The sequence below is a fragment of the Balaenoptera ricei genome, chromosome 4 (assembly GCF_028023285.1).
Source record: "Balaenoptera ricei isolate mBalRic1 chromosome 4, mBalRic1.hap2, whole genome shotgun sequence".
NCBI classification, from domain to species: domain Eukaryota; kingdom Metazoa; phylum Chordata; class Mammalia; order Artiodactyla; family Balaenopteridae; genus Balaenoptera; species Balaenoptera ricei.
In genome coordinates this window covers 77,929,291-77,949,867 of record NC_082642.1, presented here as the reverse complement: position 1 = coordinate 77,949,867, position 20,577 = coordinate 77,929,291, and the positions used below count along the sequence as shown (strand labels likewise).

Genomic DNA, 20,577 nt, shown 5'->3' with positions numbered 1-20,577 from the left:
GTCTAGATCTGCAACACATTCATTTGGCAAGCTGGGTAAAATATAGACTCCCTAGTCCCACTCCAGAGGTTCTGATTTAGTGTTTAGAGCGCAGTCCAGAGAATTCCCAGACAGTTGGTGAGTTTGGGAACTAGTCTTTCTTCATACAGTGTAGATGAGGAAAATGATAACTACAAGGTAAAGTGAATGACCCTACGTTACTCAGTAAGTGGTACGGTGGGTCAGACTTTGCTTTCCCTATAATATATCTGAAGCGACAGGCAGGATAAGTATTTATGCCTGCACCTTGTGGTGACCTGGGTAGAAACCCAACATTGTTAGTCTCTGTGGGGTGGAGGTCAGAAATGGAAGCCATTTTTATACCTCACTAAAATTACTGAAATGTGATTTATTTCTTAGGTGTTATTTCCAATTTCGTTAGTTATGTGTGTAAAGTTGCCACAGGAAGATATGGACCATCACTTGGTGCAGTAAGTATTTCTAACTAAAATTTTTCGCTTCATTTTGAAATAATTTTAGAATTACAAGAAAGTTGCAAAATTAGTACAAAGAGTTCCTATGTACCCTTAACCCTACTATTAACTACAGAACCACAGTACAACTATCAACGCCAAAATATTAATATTTAAACAATACTATTAACTAATCTACATCTAATTTAGAATTTATACATTTGTAAAGCTTTGTAAATTTCAGGCTATTGCTTTTAACCATTGGTCATTTATATATACTTAACTGGCACAGAGTATATATCATGAGGAGTAGTCAAAATAGTGGATATGCAATCCCCAGAAACTGGAGAGCCTAATCTAGCATTGGAAAATTCTAAGTAATTAGAGATTTGAATCTGATACTGTGTCCTCCTCTTTAGTCAATATTTGAGTGCTATGCAGATTCGACTGCTAGGCACTGTACTTACTAGAGGCTGAGGATACATCCAGTGAGCAAGATATCAGAATTCCTGCCCTCAGTTATGTTCTGGATGATTTTAAAAAATTACAATTGTGTTTTCTTTTGAGTTTAATGACAGATTTCTAGGCACATGGAAATCTTTACATAATATTTCTTTAAAAACTACACATTCAATTTGTGCATAGTTAAATACACTTAAATGTATTCAATGCACTTAAATGTATTCAAATAGGGAATTTCACATTTAAAGAAACTGTAAGAAGGTTCAGTTTTGGAAAAGAATCCTTATGTAAAATAACCATTCCATAATTTGTGTGTTCCTCAGATTTGTGTCTACCTAATTTTCCCAATGAGGCCTGTATCTTGTCCTATGACCTTTATGCTTTCTTAACTTAATCCCCCCCCCCATTTTTTTCTTTGTGGAATGTTTGTTTTCTATATAAAATTTGATGTCAATATAATTTATATATCTCAAATTCTACCTCATTTGCCAACTAAGCACCTGTTTTGTGAAGGCAGTGAAGACCACTAGGATCAATCAGAAATGGTCTCTGACTTTCAAGTTTAGTTTAGTTGGGGAGAAAACATTATACACATCTAATATACACTGAAAGGGCTGAGTAGTCTCTAGAGGACATTGGGGGTTCTGAGGGTGGGAAGACTTTTCTCATTACTTCAGAGGATCTGGAAAGGCATTTTGATGTGCCCTCAGACAAGTGGTATTCCCATTTTACAGATAGGAAACTGAAGTTCATGAATAGAGTGTGACGGCATGGCATTTGGAATTAGACTGAGTTTGAATCCCAGCTCTGCCACTTACTCATGATTTCCAGGACTTATTACTTAACCTCTCTGAACCTGCTTCCCCATATAAAATGGGGATAACATACCTATTTCTCATTTGCAATGCAGGTGTGTTTAGAGTGCTTAGCATGGTAAGGAACATGTAGTAAGAAAGGTGGAAGTGGTGGTTTCTATTCAGTCATCAAAATCCTATAGAGCCATGGCAGGATAAAATTATTATCCTCAAATACTTTCATTCATTCTTGGTTAAAATGAAGGAAAACTAAATCACCAGGTATATGGTATTTTTAATGAGAAATCTGGAGAAAAAAATACTGTTAAAATTGTGATAGAAAATATAAAGTATTGGTCTTACTGCCTTTGAAAGATGAAGATTGTTAAAGAATATTTGTCAATTATCAGTGGCACAAGGGAGCGAGAATACTGACTAGATTTTGGTAAGGAGTTTAGTTAGAGCTATGCATATCAATCTCATTTAAAAATTGAATTTCTTACTAGTTACTGGTTATTATTATATTCATTCCCTGTGCTATACAGTATGACCTTGTTGTTTATCCTATATATAATAGTTTGCCTCTGCTAATCCCAAACTCCCATTCCTTCCCTCCCCTACCCTGCCTTCCCCTTGGCAACCACAAGTTTGTTCTCTGTATCTGTAAGTCCGTTTTTGTTTCATAGATATGTTGATCTGTATCATATTTTAGATTCCACATATAAGTTATATGATATTTGTCTTTCTCCTTCTGACTGACTTAGTATGATAATCGCTACGTCCATCCATGTTGCTGCAAATGGCATTATTTCATTCTTTTTGATGGCTGAGTAATATTCCAGTGTGTGTGTGTGTGTGTGTGTACACACCACATCTTTATCCATTCCCCTGTCGATGGACATTTAGGTTGTTGCCATGTCTTGGCTATTGTAAATAGTGCTGTTATGAACATAGTGGTGCATGTACCTTTTCGAATTAGTTTTGTCTGGGTGTGTGCCAAAGAGTGGGATTGCTGGATCATATGGCAACTCTATTTTTAGTTTTTTGAGGAACCTCCATACTGTTTTCCATAGTGGCTGCACCAATCTACATTCCCACCAACAGTATAAGAGGATTCCCTTTTCTCCACACCCTCTCCAGCATTTGTTATTTGTAGACTTTTTAATGATGGCTTTATGACCGGTGTGAGGTGGTACCTCATTGTAGTTTTGATTTGCATTTCTCTAATAATTAACGATGTTGAGCATCTTTTCATGTGTCTATTGGCCATTTGTATTTCTCCTTTGAAGAAAAGTCTGTTTAGGTCTTCTGCCCATTTTTCGATTGGGTCGTTTTTTTTGTTGTTGTTATTGAATAGTATGAGCTGTTTGTATATTTTGGAAATTAAGCCCTTGTCGGTCGCATCATTTGCAAATATTTTCTCCCATTCCTTAGGTTGTCTTTTCATTTTGTTTATGGTTTCCTTTGCTGTGCAAAAGCTTGTAAGTTTGATTAGGTCCCATTTGTTTATTTTTGTTTTTATTTCTATTGCCTTGGGAGCCTGACCTAAGAAAACATTGGTACGATTTATGTTAGAGAATGTTTTGCCTATGATCTCTTCTAGGAGTTTTATGGTATAATATCTTATGTTTAAGTCTTTAAGTCATTTTGAGTTTATTTCTGTGCATGGTGTGAGGGTGTGTTCTAACTTTATTGATTTACGTGCAGCTGTCCAACTTACCCAGCACCACTTGCTGAAGAGACTATCTTTTTCCCATGTTATATTCTTGCCTCCTTTGTTGAAGATTGACTGTAGGTGTGTGGATTTTTTTCTGGGCTTCCTGTTTTGTTCCATTGAGCTGTATGTCTCTTTTTGTGCCAATACTACACTGTTTTGATTTCTGTAGCTTTGTAGTACTGTCTGAAGTCTGGGAGGGTTATGTCTCCTGCTTTGTTCTTTTTCCTCAGGATTGCTTTGGCAATTCTGGGTCCTTTATGGTTGTATGTAAATTTTAGGATTATTTGTTCTAGTTCCGTGAAAAATGTCATGGGTAATTTGATAGGGATCAAATTAAATCTGTAGATTGCTTTGGGTAGTATTGCCATTTTAACAGTATTAATTCTTCCAGTCCAAGAACATGAGATATCTTTCCATTTCTTTGAATCATCTTTAATTTCCTCTATTAGTGTTTTGTAGTTCTCAGCATGTAAGTCTTTCACCTCCTTGGTGAGGTTTATTCCTAAGTCCTTTATTTATTTTTTTATGCAATTTTAAAAGGGATTGTTTGTTTACATTCCCTTTCTGATATTTCATTGTTATTGTAAAGAAATGCAACCAATTTCTGTTTGTTAATCTTGTATCCTGCTACATTGCTGAATTCGTTTATCAGTTCTAGTAGTTTTTGTGTGGAGTCTTTAGGGTTTTCTATATATAGTATCATGTCATCTACATATAATGACAGTTTTACCTCTTCCCTACCAATTTGAATACCTTTTATTTCTTGTCTGATTGCTGTGGCTAGGACTTCCAATACTATGTTGAAGAGAAGTGGTGAGAGTGGGCATCCTTGTCTTGTTCCAGATTTTAGCAGGAATGCTTTCAGCTTTTCACCATTGAGTATTATATTGGCTGTGGGTTTGTCATAAATACCTTTTATTATGTTGAGATATGTTCCCTCTATACTCATTTTTGTAAGGTTTTTATCACAAATGGGTGTTTAATTTTATCAAATGCTTTTTCTGCATCTATTGAGATGATCATGTGGTTTTTGTCCTTTCTTTTGTTGTGGTGGTGTATCACATTGGTTGATTTGCGTATGTTAAACCATCCTTGTGACCCTAGGATGAATCCAGTTTGGTCATGGTATATGACCTTTTTTATGTGTTGTTGGATTTGGTTTGCTAATATTTTGTTGAGAATTTTTGTGTCTGTATTCATCAAAGATATTGGCCTGTAATCTTCTTTTTTGGTAGTGTCTTTGTCTGGTTTTGGTATCAGGGTGATGGTGGCTTTATAGCATGTCTTTGGGAGTGTTCTTTCCTCTTAAGTCTTTTGGAAGAGTTTGAGAGGGAGCAGTACACGTTCTTCTCTGTATGTTCAGTAGAATTACCCAGTGAAGCCATCTGGTCCTGGACTTCTGTCTGCAGGGAGTTTTTTTAGTTACAGATTCTATTTCATGTCTAGTGATCTGTTCAAGTTATCTATTTCTTCTTGATTCAGGTTTGGTGGGCTGTATGTTTCTAAAAAGTTGTCCATTTCTTCTGGATTGTCAAGTTTGTTGGCATATAATCGTTCATAGCATTCTCATGGTTTTTTGTATTTCTGTGGTATCAGTTGTGATTTCTCTTCTTTCATATTTTGTTTATTTAGGTCTTCTTTCCTTTCTTCTTGGTGAACCTGGCCAGAGGTTTGTCAATTGTTTACCCTTTAAAAGAACCAGCTCTTGATTTTATTGGGTTTTGTCCTATTGTTTTTTTAATCTTTGTTTTATTTATTTCCTCTCTGATCTTTAATGTCTCCTTCCTTCTGCTGACTTTAGGTTTTTGTTCTTTTTCTAATTGTTTTAGGTGATGGGTTAGATTTGAGATTATTTGAGATTTTTTTATATCTTAAAGAAGGCCTGTATTGCTATGAACTTCCCTCTAAGGACTGCTTTTACTGCATCCCATAGATTTTTTATGGTTGTGTTTGTAAATAGTTTATCATAGGTTGAATTTGCTCACTAACATTATGATAACCTGCTTGCTGTAACTTCATTGATTTAACTTATCACTGGTCTAACTTGTACATAAACTGAATTCTTGTGCTTAGGAAAGTACCTTCAGTCTCTTTCTTACAAGGTTGCAAGTGAAATAAAATGATCACTAGTGCAGATTCATTTGGAATTCCATTTTGATTTATCTATAGTGTTCTGGAGTATATCTCTTTGTATAACTTTTTAGTGGCTGCTTCTGGGTACTACAGTCTATATATATCACTTACCACAGTCTACTGGTGGTATCATTTTACCAGTTTGAGTGAAGTGAGCCTTACCTTGCTTGTTGTCTGCATACCTTCCCCAAATTATAATTGTCTTAAATATTTCCTCTACATACATTTAGAATATCACTGTTATAATTTATGCTTCAACCATTAAACATAAGTTAGAAAATTCCAAGAGAGGAGAACAGTCTATTGTATTTACACCCAATTTTTACTTTTTCCATTGTTCTTTCTTTCTGATGTTCCAGGATTTCCTCCTTATATCATTTAATTGTTTAGAAAACTTCTCTTAGCCATTCCATAGCCACTAGCCAGTTAGGCCTGCTGGTGACAGATTCTCAAGTTTTTTTTCTGAGAATGTTTTGATTTCCCTTTCATTTTTTTTCTACCCTTCATTTCTGAAGGATATTTTTGTTGGATATAAAATTCCAGGCTGACAGTTCTTTCAGCAATTGAAAAATGTGCCACTTTTTTTGGCCTCCATAGTCTCTGAAGAGAAATTCTTTGTTGTTCAAATAGCTTTTCCCCTATAGGTAAGGTGTCATTTCTTTTACTACTTGCTAGACTTTTTCCTTTGTCTTTAGTTTCAGAAGTTTGACTATATGTCTTGTCATGGATATCTGTGTTTATCTTGTTTGTGGTTCACTAGGTTTCTTGAATCTATAGGTTTATGTCTTTTGGGAAATGTTCAGCCATTTCTTCAGATACTTTTTCAGCCTCACCCTTTTTCTTTTCTCCTTCTGGGACTCTGATGACATGATGTTAGATAGTTTGTTATTATCTCATGGGTCTCTGAAACTCCATTAACTTTTTTTAAAGACTGTTTTTCCTCTGTTGTTCAGATTGGGTAATTGCTATTCTGTCTCAAGGTAACTGATTATTTTCTGTCCTTTCCATTCTGCTCAAGCCATTCAGTGTTTTTATTTAGGTTATTGTATTTTTCATTCTAAAGTTTACATTGTTCTTGATATCTCCTATTTCTTTGAACTTTTCTATTTCTGTGCTGTTTTTTACTTGTTTCAAGCATGTTTGTAATTGCTTGTTGAACCATTTTTATGATGGCTGTTTTAAAATGCTTGTTAGATAATTCTAACATCTGTGTCATCTTGATGTTGGTATCTATTAATTGTCTTTTCTCATTCAAGTTGAGATTTTTCTGGTTCTTGGTATGATGAGTGATTTTTATTTTTATTTTATTTATTTATTTGGCCACGCCTCACAGCTTGCAGGATCTTAGTTCCCTGACTAGGGATCGAACCTCGGCCATGGCATTGAAAGTGCCGAGGCCTAACCACTGGACTACCAGGGAATTCCCTGATGAGTGATTTTTAAATGGAACCTGGACATTTTGGATATTACGTTATGAGACTTTAATCTTAATTAAATCTACTGTTTAGCAGGCCACCTCTGACAGTGCTGTGATTGCTACTGCCAGGTGAGTGAGGCAGTCCAGGTTCCCCACTCAGTCTCCTTTGACACTGGTGGGGAAGAGCTCTTGTTGCTGCAGGGCGGGGAGTTTGGGCTCCTCAGGAGACCTCTACTGATACAGCCCTGGCTAGGAGGAGGAAGAGTGCCTTATTACTGCTGCCTGTGTGACCTCCACTGACACCACCCTGTCAGGGACGGTGGGACGCCTCATTACAGTCTGTAAGGCTGGAAGTCCAAGCTCTCCACTCAGCTTTTGCTGATGGGGATCGGGCCACAGTTGTTTCTGTGGTGTTTGGCTGGAGTAAAGTGGTTATTGTCTAAAAGTTTTGTGTCTTGCTAGGCTATGCTTTCTTGGTCCTTTGGCTAGAGAGGGCATTTTTTGGTACAGGCCTATGTTGTCTGAGTTCATTGGTGTTTCCAGGTTGTGAGCTTCTCCAGAGCCCAGTCTGAGCAGCATGAGGCCAAAAGAAAACCCGGGGAACTCACCACTGTGTCATTCCTTGGATCCTAAGGTTCCTAGCTGGGCTGCTCTCCTTTCTCAGTCTTTTAGAGTCATCTTATATTTGTTTTACATATAATGCCCAGGGTTTTTAGCTATATGTAGCTTGTGGAAGCAGAAGGCCTCTTAGAGCAAATTCATTTAAAATTCATAGTGTTAAAAAAAATTTATATGATAGATACATGAAGATTATATATTGATAAAGAAAAATACTTAATGAAAATTGTTTATTTATGAAATAAATAAAAATATTATATGTGCATATTGATTACAAGTTCATAACCAGTATACATAAACAAATTATTAGGGGAGAATAAAAGATCTTTATCTCTAATCAAAGAACCAGACCTCTAGGGTCTACATGGGTTTGGGTTCATGAGTCCCTGAAATTATGTCTAAAATATGTATGAATTTTTCTGAGGAGGAGGGGTTCATTTTTATTATATTCTTAAAAAGCCTCCTACTAGAAAAGGTGAAAATAAAGAATCTCTGCATGGGGTATGCCAAACATTTGTCTAAAAAGCAAGTTGCAACTTATTCAGACACATAAATATATTTAAATCTGCGTAGATAAAGTTCACTTTGAGAAAATTTTAGAAGGATAATGGAACTGCATCCTATCTTTAAAATAATATGATAAGTACAATAAATTATAGTCACAAAGAAACTGACTTTATATACACTACCAAATGTAAAATAGACAGCTAGTGGGAAGGAGCTGCATAGCACAGGGAGGTCAGCTCAGTGCTTTGTGTCCACCTAGAGGGGTGGGACAGGGAGGGTGGGAGGGAGACGCAAGAGGGAGGAGATATGGGGATGTATGTATATGTATAGATGATTCACTTTGTTATACAGCAGAAACTAACACACCATTGTAAAGCAATTATACTCCAGTAAAGATGTTAAAAAATAAAGTCAGTGGAAAAATGAAATTAAAATAAATAAAATTTAATAACAAAAAAACTGACTTTACATAGAAATGCACAACTAATGAGAATTTTCTTTAATATTTAAATTTCTGTAATGAGTGCTTTAGATGGAGATAATCATCTATTTACCATATGATCTGGCCATTTCACTCCTAGGTGTTTACCCAAGAGAAATGAAAGAACACAAAGGGTTGTACACAGATGTTCACAGCTTTTTTGGTAACAGCCAAAACTAGAAAAAACTCAAATGTCCATCAGGTGAATGAATATACATATTATGGTATAACCATACAATGGAATGTTATTCACCCATGTAAGGGAATAAATTATTGATACAACCACATGGGTGAATTTCAAAATAACTATACAGAGTAAAGGAAGCCAGACAACAACAAAATGGAGTATATGCTGTGTGATTCCATCAATATAAAACTCAAAGTGAATCTATCTTAACAAAGTAGAGAAGTTGTAGCCTAGGAATGGGGGAGGAGCAGGAGGGACGCACTGCAGAGGAGCACCAGGGAACTTTTGGGGATGATGAACTTTTTGGCCACACTCATAATCTTGAGTGTGGCCATGGTTTCATAGGTATTTATATGTCAAAACTTAATTATAAACTTTAAACATGTGCAGTTTTTTGTATGTCACTTATACTTCAGTAAACCCAACTTTTATTTTTTATGTTTAAAGACTTGGGAGTCCTTTGTACTATTCCTGCAAACTTTTCTGTAAGATTTAAATTATTTCAAAATAGGATGTTTAAAAAACACCTAAGAGAAAAATTTCTAAAAGGTGCTCCTATAATTGACTCTGATTGCCCCTATAATTAAAAGGAAAGGTCCCTACTTTTTTATATTAAAAAGGCTATTTCTGGAATATAGCATCTACCTCTCTTAATCGCCAACTGTCTAGGGTCTTCTGTGTGAAGAGTTGCTTCAGAATAAAGGATTATCTTACATTTTAGGAGTTACTAAAACTTTAAAGACTTATGAGTCCCAGGCATCCCCAAAGTCCGCAGCCCTTTAATATATGCTTGCCAGTCAGCCTAAACAGGGAAACCAGCTCATGCTGCATTCCTAGGAACGGGTTGGGGAAGCTACAAGGTGGAAGGACAGCATTAATATTCCTCAGAAGGAGAACCTAAGACATGAGTTCAGGCAAGTGGACAAAGACAACCCAGGGCTTAGGCTAAAAAAAATGAAAGAACAAGGAAACAAAGTCAGCTACATATTAAAAGGGATAGGCTGGGTGTTGGAGATACATGTTAATTTTGCAGTGGAGGTTAGGAGTCAGAATTCTGTAGTCTCTATTTAAGATCAGCTGTCTGTTATTGTATATTTACCAAACTGGCTCCTATATAAGTCTGCAATAGTAACACACGAGGTTCTTCAGAAATCCTGACTTCCCTTCACAGGGCAATCGCTGCCTTGTGAAGACACACACACATGCACACACAGCCTCCATAATTTGTTCACTCTTTTGCTGGTTTCCCCACTCCACGTCCTTAATGTATCACAGCAGCTTTCAAGGAAGGATATCAGCACTACCTCAGAAGATGGGATTCCCCACAAAACTTGCTGGGTCATGGTTCCTCTAGGGGTGCAACATGTTATACTGGCCAAATTTATATTTGTTCTGAAAGATTTGTTTTGGCTAGAACTTCAACATCTGCCACTATAAGCTACCAGCATATACTGTATTAAGCAGAGTGGATGTCAGTGTCACTGAGAATTTGAAAGTCAGAGTAAAGAGTAACCCTTCACCTTTCAGGCTTTAAGATGTGCAACTTGAATATCCTAGATTTTTAAATAAAACCTAAAAATTCAACTCAACAAAACCCAGAAGAAATCAAGTTGAGACCTTATTTTCTGAGAGAAAAAAACCAATAAAATTATACTTTTCCCCAAAATGAAACAAATATAATTTGGTTAGCTGAATTGAAAGAAGAGCACTAAAATCCTGTACCCTCTAAATTGCTTCTCCATAGATGATTATATTCTCCATCTAAAGTCCTCATTTACAGAAATTTAAATATTAAAGAAAATTCTCATTAGCTGTGCATTTCTATGTAAAGCCAGTTTCTTTGTGACTATAACTTATTGTACTTATTATACATTATTTTAACCCTAGGAAGCAGTTCCATTTTCCTTCTAAAATTTTCTCCAAGTGACCTTTATCTACGCAAATTTAAACATATATGTGTCTGAATAAATTGCAACTTGCTTTATTTTTTTAAATGACATTTTATTTTTTTATGTTTTGGTCGTACCATGTGGCTTGCGGGATCTTAGTTCCCCAGCCAGGGATTGAACCTGGGCCCCCGGCAGTGGAAGTGCAGAGTCCTAACCACTGGACCACCAGGGAATTCCCACAACTTGCTTTTTAGACAAATGTTTAGCCTACCCCATGCAGAGATTCTTTATTTTCACCGTTTTTAGTCAGAGGCTTTTAATGAAAATGGACCCCCTTTTTAAAAAATGGCTGTGGAAATGGTCCAGCTTTTAGGAGACCAAAGAGACATGGCAACTAAATGCAATACGTGGGGAAAAACAGCTGCAAGGGCATTAGTGGAGCAATTGATAAAACTGGAATATGTTTATAGATTAAATGAAAGTATAATATATCAGTATAAAATTTCTTGAAATTGAGAACTGTATTGTAGGATATATAAAGATATTCAAGTTCTTAGGAAATATACGCTGAAGTATTTAGGGGTAAAAGGGTATGACATATGCAGCCTACTCTCAAATGGTTCAGGAAAAAAAGTACGGATATAAAGAAAAAATGATAAGTGAAATGTGGCAGAATGTTAAAAATTGGTGAGTCTGGTTCAGGAGTATTTTGGAATTTTTTTCAAAGTAAAACAGACCTAAATGTAAAACCTAAAATAAAAACTTACAGAAGAAAACATAGGAAAAAACTCTTTGTGACCTTATTTTAGGCAAAGATTTCGTAGTTGAGAGACCAAAAAGCACAAATTAATAAATCAGACTTCGGGCTTCCCTGGTGGCGCAGTGGTTGAGAATCTGCCTGCTAATGCAGGGGACACGGGTTCGAGCCCTGGTCTGGGAAGATCCCACATGCCACGGAGCAGCTGGGCCCGTGAGCCACAACTACTGAGCCTGCGCGTCTGGAGCCTGTGCCCCGCAACGGGAGGGGCCGCGATAGTGAAAGGCCCGCGCACCGCGATGAAGAGCGGTCCCCGCACCGCGATGAAGAGTGGCCCCCACTTGCCGTAACTAGAGAAAGCCCTCGCACGAGAACCGAAGACCCAACACAGCCAAAAATAAATAAATAAATAAATAAAGTAGCTATAAAATTAAAATAAATAAATAAATAAATAAATAAATCAGACTTCATGTAAGTTAAAAACTTACACTTCTAAAGATACTGTTAAAAGACAAGATACATGCTAAAAGAAAATATTTGCATGTCAGAAGTCTGACAAAGGACTTGTGTCCAGACTATATAAAGAAAAATTCAAAAAGAATGGGCAGAAGGTTTGAACAGACACTTCAAAGAAGATGTATGGATAGCAAATAAGCAAATGAAAAGATGAACATCATTAGTTGTTAGGAAAATGAAAATAAAAACCACACTGAGGTATCACTATAAACCTATATTACAGATTTAAAAGACTGACCATACCAAGTGTTGGTGAGGATGTGGAGGAACTGGAAATCTCATACACTGCTGGTAGGAAAGTAAAACACTAAAACCACTTTGGAAAACAGTTTGGCAGTTGCTGTGCTTCCCCATCATAACTGATTATATTTTGTGGTTTTTACTCATTTATGTCTTTCATGCCAGTCTGTAAGCTCCATTAAGGCAGGGACTGTCAATTTTGTTCCCCTCCGTATCCCCAACATCTAGCATAGTGCCTGGTAGGACTCAAGTATTTGAATGAATGATTATCGTGAGATTTAATGTAAACAAGGGATTATGATCCAATTTCTCAAGTATTGTATCATTTAGAGGAATTAGGAACACGTGTAACATTAAGAAAGTTTAGTTAAATTATCATAATTTATCCAGGAGATATTTCATAGCCATTATCAATTTAAATTATGAAGGTTATGTAGCAATGTGGAAAAACACAATAGACGATAATACTATACAGCAGTTATAATTTCAATTATAACAAGAAATGGTTGACTTACTGGTCATAAGGTTTTTAAGTTTTGATTTTTATTCTCAAATACAAGGCTGTTGGGGAAAGTGCTTCTCAAGCAGGCGGATGCATGTGTGTCCCTGGGAGGATGCTGTGGGGGGGGGGGGTCATGCAGAGCCATGGGATAAATTTGGCATGCTTTCCTGGAGCAGAACATTTGTCAAACGTTTTAAGGAAAATGTTTAGTGTTATAATGAAGTAGGATACAAATTTCACGTGATTTATGGTAAAGCATTAAATTTGGGAGAAATTCCACACATGTTGGTTTCTTTGGGCAAATTCATGCTCACTCTGTGGTTCGAGGAGTTTTTGTTTTTGTTTTTTTTAAAATTTTATTTATTTATTTATTTGGTTGTGTTGGGTGTTCATTGCTGCACGTGGGCTTTCTCTAGTTGCAGCGACTAGGGGCTACTCTTCATCGCGGTGCGCGGGCTTCTCATTGTGGTGGCTTCTCTTGTTGTGGAGCACAGGCTCTAGGCGCACGGGCTTCAGTAGTTGTGGCACACGGGCTCAGTAGTTGTGGCTTACGGGCTCTAGAGCGCAGGCTCAGTAGTTACAGCGCACGGGCTTAGTTGCTCCGCGCATGTGGAATCTTCTGGACCAGGGCTTGAACCCATGTCCCCTGCGTTGGCAGGCAGATTCTTAACAACTGCGTTACCAGGGAAGTCCCTCGAGGAATTTTGTTGAAGTTTGAGAAGTCCTTTTTTAGTCATTAAATGAAATGATGCATGTGACACACATAACTGTCCCTGAAGTTCATTAACTGCTGACATGCTGGTTGTTACATCTTATTGCCTGTAGTTCAGTCCTTGCCAGGTGGTTACCGTATCACGGACTTGGAGTCCCTTTGCCTGATATTTTGTACGTTAGTAATGGAAAGCTTTTTAACTTTGTGCTCACCTAGAAATGTGTGGCTTGTAAGCTTTCTGGAAAAAGTATTTCTACGTTAGACATTGTAGTCACTAAGCAGTTGCACAATGAGAGTTTCACTTTTTCCCCAATGTGTTAATTTGCAGTCGGGCGCAATCATGACTGTCCTTGCAGCTGTCTGCACTAAGATCCCAGAAGGGAGGCTCGCCATTATCTTCCTTCCAATGTTCACGTTCACGGCAGGGAATGTGAGTATTTTTATGAAGTGAAGTGCTGGGGACAGTGGTGATATTTTTACATTGACTGAATTCTTGTCCTTAAATTAGAAATGTCAATGCTGGAGGAATCAAAGTTGTATCAGTTCTGTTCTCTTTTGCTGGCTTTCAGGCCCTAAAAGCCATTATTGCCATGGATACAGCAGGAATGATCCTGGGATGGAAATTTTTTGATCATGCTGCACATCTTGGGGGAGCTCTCTTTGGAATGTAAGTTTGAGTATGATTGACTGTTACACTGCCTTCTCAGCTCATCTCCCTCCCCCCACTCCTAAGGAAGGCAGAATAAGGCAGTTACTTCTGTGATGGAAGCAGGGCAGGTGGGGTTGGGAGGGCAAGGAAATCGCAACATGGTTTGCTTTGGTCTTGAGCAGCTTCACCATATGAGATGGGAACGTGAGACTGTTGGCCCTGCCCCTGCCTCGGTCATTTGTAGAGGGAGACCATCTGTGCCTTTACCCTCCCCTTAACCTCAAGTCACCTGAACTCATGACTGTCAAAATTCCTAGTCCTTCTTGGAGGCTGTTGCCCAGCCCCCTAGTCTGTGCTGTATTCCTTTCCCCACTCTCAAGCCACATCTCCCCTGCCCAGTCCCTACCCTGCTCCCCTACCTGGCTACCACTGACCTCACCAGTGCTGGGCAGACACCCTGAGTGGGGGGAACTGGTCCTCTGCTTGCGATGAGTGTGCAGGTGCCTGCTGCATGACTGGAGTATAGGCCAGATGTCATAAACTCGTGTTGACTACTTATTGAGCATCTGTTATGTTGCAGGCACTGAGCTAGTTACCTTGCGTTATATAATTATTACCTCTGTTTCACTGATGGAAACTGAGGCTCAGAAGTGATCTTCCCCAGGTCAAACAGCTCTTAAGTAGCGGAGCAGAGATTTAAACCCAGATCCAAAGCCCTCCCCACCTCTGTCACACCACAGTGATTACAGTTACCTTGTGGTTACAAGATCTCCCACTTGTGCTTCAGGCAGTGGACTCTTGCCTAAAACATAGTAGTGCTGTAGCAACGCCGTCATAGGACTTCCTCAGGGCTCCTGGAGTCCATCTGACCGTGAGAGGCCCTTCAGCAGAGCTGTTGTCTGTCTGATATGCTGGATCCCTGATGGCCTCTCTTTTCTTGCATAATGTTGCCTTTTACCCTTATTTGGTTTTTACTTTATTTTACAACAGTGGGAAACCTTAGTTTTTTAATTAAAAAAAAAAAAAGTAGAAGAATCTATTCTAAGTGGAGCAGTTTTGCCCAGTAGGCAGTGGAACTAAATGCCATTATGCCATTTATAATTTTCAGTGATGATTAAAGAATAGCATGTTTGAGTTCGAGCTTTAACAGCAGCCCATTATAAATAGTAAAAACTGACCTGGTATTACAGTATGAGAAACATAAAGACTGATGATGAAAAAGGGGTTTTGTCTTATGAACTCTAAATTTACCTGGCTCCTTCCATGTATATACTTAAAGGATCTTTTCCCCAGCAGTTTTTTATTCCTCTCAACTATAATTAGATGACCTTTTTCTGTTCTGAAAACTGGATCAAATGCATTTTAAAGTCCAGAATCTGAAAGGCAGAGGAATCCTTTCTCTTTGCTGTTTCTAATTTCAACTCCTTTCATTTACTAGATCTTGGTCATATCTAGAATTCATCTTTTCTAACATCTTTAATGGTAAAGATTCCTCAGTCTAGATTAAAGATGTTAGAAAAGGTAAAGATCTGTTGGTAACCTCCTGCACATTGCTTTGACTTTATGTCCCTGACCACATTTTATGGTCTTCACCTTGTACTGCTGCAGTAATGATAGCTAATGTATATTGAGTATTTGCTGTGTGCCTACGCTAAGGAGTAATTTAATACTCTTAACATCCTGTGAGGTAGTCCAACTTGCAGAAAGGAAACTGCTTAAAGAAGGGAGTTATCCAAGGTCGCACGGTGAGTCATTGCAGAGCTGGAGTTTCAGACTGAGCACTAGACTGTGAGGCTGCTACCAAAAACAAACAAAAAAAGATACCTCAAAAATTAGTCAGCTTGAAATATTTTCCTAATTTTAATTTAACCGAATGACCAATTACATTTGAACTTACGAGTATAATCAAAACAATGTACCTGTAAGATTAAAGTGTTTGACTCTTTGCTTGAAATAAGTAGGTTAAAAAGATTTGAGAAGACACTTTACTAATGGAGAGTTCCCGACAAGTGTTTCATTTCTTGTAAGAGTTTTATAATTGCATTTGAATCATAGGGTGATCCTTTTTCTCTTGTTTTAAGTTCACCAGAGAACTTCACTCTAAGCCCAAAAGAATTTTGTTACATGCCTGTTAATTAATTTGCATGTTTTTAAAATGCTTTTTTTCTTTCTGCAAATTTACTGATCATTTTTCAGAATTTTAATGGTGACTTTTTATGATTAAATTTTAACTATATTTAGTGAGAATTAAGATTCAGGTACAATTCAAGCCCTTTGTAATAAAAAAAATACATGCTCCAAACATTTAAAAAATGTTAAAACATTAAACTGTCATTCTGATATCAATTAAGTTGAATAGAGCATTTTTTCAGTCAGGTGTCTAAGATGAAAGATCAACAAAATCTAGTTTCTGCCTCAGGGAACATGAAATCTGTTTGGGGAAACCAGGGCAAAAATAAAAGTTTCAATAACAAAAGCTTTTTAAAATAGCCATTCAAATCCCCCTCCTCCAGGGAAGCTCCCCGGGGAGGCAGGTGCCTTTGAGCTCCTCCTGCAGCCTGTGCTGCCCTCGGGTAGAGCTCCTGGTCATGCAGACCCGGGCCTGTGGGCTTCTGATCTCACTCCCTGTGTGTTCCTCAGCTTAAGCAGGTGCTCCCGAGAGCTGAAGTGCAGCCCCGCGGTTAGAGCGCAGGTTACAGGGTCAGATTTGGGTTCTAGTGTCAGTTTGGTGATTCCTAGTTGTGCAGCCTGAGCAAGTTAAATTGCTAAACCTCTCAGTGTTTCAGCTTCCTCGGCTCATTGCTTCAGGCTGCTTTTAGGCATTGTTTAACAGGAGGATGGGGATTGGAGCTGTATTTTAAAAGGTGGGCAGAATTTGGCTCCTTTTGTGTAGCCAGGCTGAAGGTGAGGAAGGAGAGGCATTTAAATTAGTATAGCCATCATTATTAGTTAATTCTAATTCTGACATTTCTTACACTTGACATAATAAAAAGAGTCCAGGCTTAGAATCACTCTGACCTGCAAGTGAGTGCTTGATTGACCACTTAGAAGCTGTTAGCGCCTTGGGCAAATGACTTTCTTTCAGACTTGATTTCTTCATGTTTATAAATCGGGAAAGTGATACTTGATTTGCAGGGTTGTGGTGAATTAAAAGTAGTGTGTGTGAAGTACTTACAGCTTTGGAGCAGTCACACATGGTCCCATCCTATTTCCATCTTTTATGTATTCTATATATTAAAGGTAAGTCATTGATCTACATTAAATAAATTAATCAGCTATTTTAATATGCTGGATAGTAAATGACAGTGGCATTCAGTTTTTAAAATGTCAGCTTGATATCATCATAGTACTTGGCATTTGTATGTCATACTGTTTGAATGTTGGACTTGGTTTGTTTTTCTTTTCCCCAGATGGTATATTACTTATGGTCATGAACTCATTTGGAAGAACAGGGAGCCTCTAGTGAAAATTTGGCATGAAATGAGGACTAACGGCCCCAAAAAAGGAGGTGGCTCTAAGTAAAACTGGGGTTGGACAATACTGGTACGACTGGTCCGTGCTGCCTGAAGCCCTAGGAATGCATCGGCCCTGGAGTGACCACATCTTTGCTCCTGCCTGGAAGACACTGAGCATCTAGCTTTCCCAGTATTTTAAACTATGTCCCCAGTACATGTCTCATTAGAAAATGAATTATGACAAAGTTGTGAAATAAAGGTTTATATCTCTAGTTTGTAAACAGCGGGTATATGTCTCTTTTGAAGAGCACTAATGCTGCCCTGGAATCTTGCTGTTTGTTGTTATATTTAACATAGTTTGAGTACATGGAAAGGTCTGATTGGAACTCAGAGGCGCTTGTTTTTTAATGTTGGCCTTCTAGCACCTCTGCTAAATATTTACTCTTACTTACCTACCCCTTTCCTTGCTTGGTTGACAGGTAAAAGTTAAGAGCATCTTCTCTCTGGCATGGGTCTGAAATAACAGCTGCAGTATTTTCTAAATTTTCCCAAAAAGGTAGGTAATGTTTCGTGGCAGTGAGTGGCATATACAGAAAGCAATTTTTAGGTTTTGCTTTCTAGGTTAAAATTGTAGCTAAATTAAGAATTAGAAGGAAGTGTCTTGGATAAATTCAGACTTGAATCTGAGCCTAATAGCATCTTATGTTGGAAAATGTACATTCTTTGAAGTGGAGCATCTTACTGACATAGCAGACAGAGGTCATCATCATAGCTTCACTGTAGTGGAACTCACTTGTCCTCGTGATTGAGAATTATTTCTAGGAAATGTGATTTGAGAATTTAAAAGTTTTTCTTGAAAGGATTTATAGTAGAGTTTTTGAGTCTTTTGGTTGATCTCAAGAGGTTATACCACATTTTGCACCTTGCGCTGGAGAGGGCCGGGCTTGCCTGGTGGCGGGCACAGAGCGCCTGGCTTCATGACAAGGAAGGGAGCCGTGCTCACCTCACACGGTGTTGACAGCTGAATGGCAGCATGTGCCCAGCACATAGGGATTGTCCAGTTATGGTGGTTCTTCATCTTTTTCCCACCAAGCCGGACTCTTCTCTGCTGCAAAGTACCGGTCCTTCTTGTCAGGCAGGGGACTCTGTTCTAGTTTAGAATAGTCTAAAATAATGTCACTTTAAGGAGAGAGAATTTTTGTTAACCCAGCCCTCATTTTGCCAGTAAGGAACCAGGGTGGTCATGTGTGGGAACTGCCCAAGGTCACACTGCTGTGCTTTGACATTTCTGAATATGTAGTTATGCTAAGAACCCTGTGACTTACAGATGAGACAAGAAGTGTTTTTCAGAGATGTGATGGGAGGCTGAGATCACATGGACATTCCATATGGAGTCCAAAATGAAATTCATGTCGTCTGTGGGCAGATCTGGAAAACAGGCAACAAAGACATGTCTGCTCTCTCTGCTTTGTGATGTTTAGAGAAGGAACGTTTGGAAGGTCAAGTTACCTACCTGTGAGAGGCCTTGGGAGGTCAGCGCCCAGCTCCAGAAGCACAAGCCTAACTGTCCATGGCTTTGGCAACTGTCCCTACTCTCCTGTTTGCCCGCTGGGGTATCTTGCTTTCTCATCTTGGCTTCTCTGCTGACACGTGAGCACCCCAAGGCCGTGCTTTCCCTGGCTAGCGTGCCTCTCAGCCTGTGCCACCTCCACTGTCCTCTGAAGTGTGGGGTCCCAGGAGTGCACTCTTAGCTGTCTCGTCTCTCTCCATTTCTGTGGCTTCAGTTATCTCTGTGAGGATGTCTTCTGAGCTCTGGACCCACTGAATATCTCTAAGCTGTCACTCAGTACATACGTCTACTTTGTAGACAGTATGGAACTATGTCCCAGGCATAGTTCCAGGTCCTCAGACCCCACTATGCAGGCACATCAAATATCACTCCTGGCTTAAGCCGGAAACCTGGGGTCATTCTAGATTTCCCTCTCTCGCCTCTCATTTCTAGAATCCAGCCCCTTCTCTCCACTCCCAGTGCCTTAAGTTCAGTCCCTTGTCTCTAACCTGGACTGTTGTTATGATTGTTCTCCAGCTGCTCTCTAAAATGTCCTGTACTTCTCCACAAGGCCACAGAGTGCTAAAAACACTTTAGTCATTTCCTGTTGTCGCCTATGCAAACTCCCTAGTGTGGCTACCAAGGCCCTCCGTGGCCCAGCCTCTGCTGCCCGTGGCTGAACCCTTGGCCCCTGGACCCTGCATTCCCACCCGACCCCACTACCCTCCCTCACTATGGGCGGCGAGTCCAGGCCCCTGGCCCTCTCTCCACTGTTGGAAGGCCAGCTCTATTACAGTGGTTTCCACGTCTGTCACCCACTGCACTGTAAACCTCCTGAAGGCACCCAGCATTATTCCGGGCACATTGTAAGTGCTTTTTGACTGTTTAGTGAATGAAGAAATCAAAACAAGAAGGACTGCTTTTTTTTTCTGCAGAATGGAGTGTTTTAGTCACCAGTCTCCCAGGTGGCTGACCCAGGCAGGGCCTGGCACACGTAAGTCACACAAAGCCAGTGTACCCTGAGCAGGTGTGTCATCTCCCAGTGTCTTCACGGTACGCAGGCTCCTCTGCTGCTGCCTCTTGGGCCATGGCCTGGCCAAGGCAGCTGAACTGCTGCCACTTCGGGCAGTCGTCGTGTCACTTTGCTGTGCCTTTGAGCTAAGATAGGCAGTGGTTTGGGAGAGGAATCTGTATTCTGATGGCCAGGGCTGTACTGCAGTCCTCCCTCTGAGGTGCAGGCTGGATACTGTCCAAGTATATGCTTGAGATGGAGCACTGGGAAATTAATGCTGTTTCAACAGTGTTACTAGTGATTGGTCTGCAGTGCATACTGAGGGCTAGTGTCAAATATTCAGGAAGCCTTTGCGTGTGGCCAGGGAGCTGTTTGATACCCTGTCCTGCATTAAACAGACTGACCTATAGCCTGGAGGATTACCTGTACTTAGCTCTGCACAGGAGGGAGAGAAACTTTTATAGCATAGTGGCCAAAGATTTGTGGCAGCTTTATAAGCAAGCCTTTATGGCCATGCTTTAAAATTAG

The 20,577-nt window shown here is 39.2% G+C and overlaps 1 protein-coding gene and 1 non-coding gene across 2 annotated transcripts in view; one reads left to right on the top strand and one right to left on the bottom strand.

Annotated features, from left to right (window-relative positions):
* Nucleotides 1–17,760, top strand: part of PARL (presenilin associated rhomboid like) — a 60,882-nt gene extending 43,122 nt beyond the window's left edge. Inside the window, exons 7-10 of the mRNA XM_059922051.1 lie at nucleotides 400–470; nucleotides 13,713–13,814; nucleotides 13,954–14,051; nucleotides 17,444–17,760. Coding sequence (XP_059778034.1) covers nucleotides 400–470; nucleotides 13,713–13,814; nucleotides 13,954–14,051; nucleotides 17,444–17,555 — 383 coding nt within the window. The 3' untranslated portion in view covers nucleotides 17,556–17,760. The remainder of the gene's footprint in view (nucleotides 1–399; nucleotides 471–13,712; nucleotides 13,815–13,953; nucleotides 14,052–17,443) is intronic.
* On the bottom strand, nucleotides 10,817–10,889 carry TRNAG-UCC (transfer RNA glycine (anticodon UCC)). Its single transcript has one exon. It is a non-coding gene; the product is annotated as a tRNA-Gly (tRNA).
* Nucleotides 17,761–20,577: the final 2,817 nt, after the last annotated feature.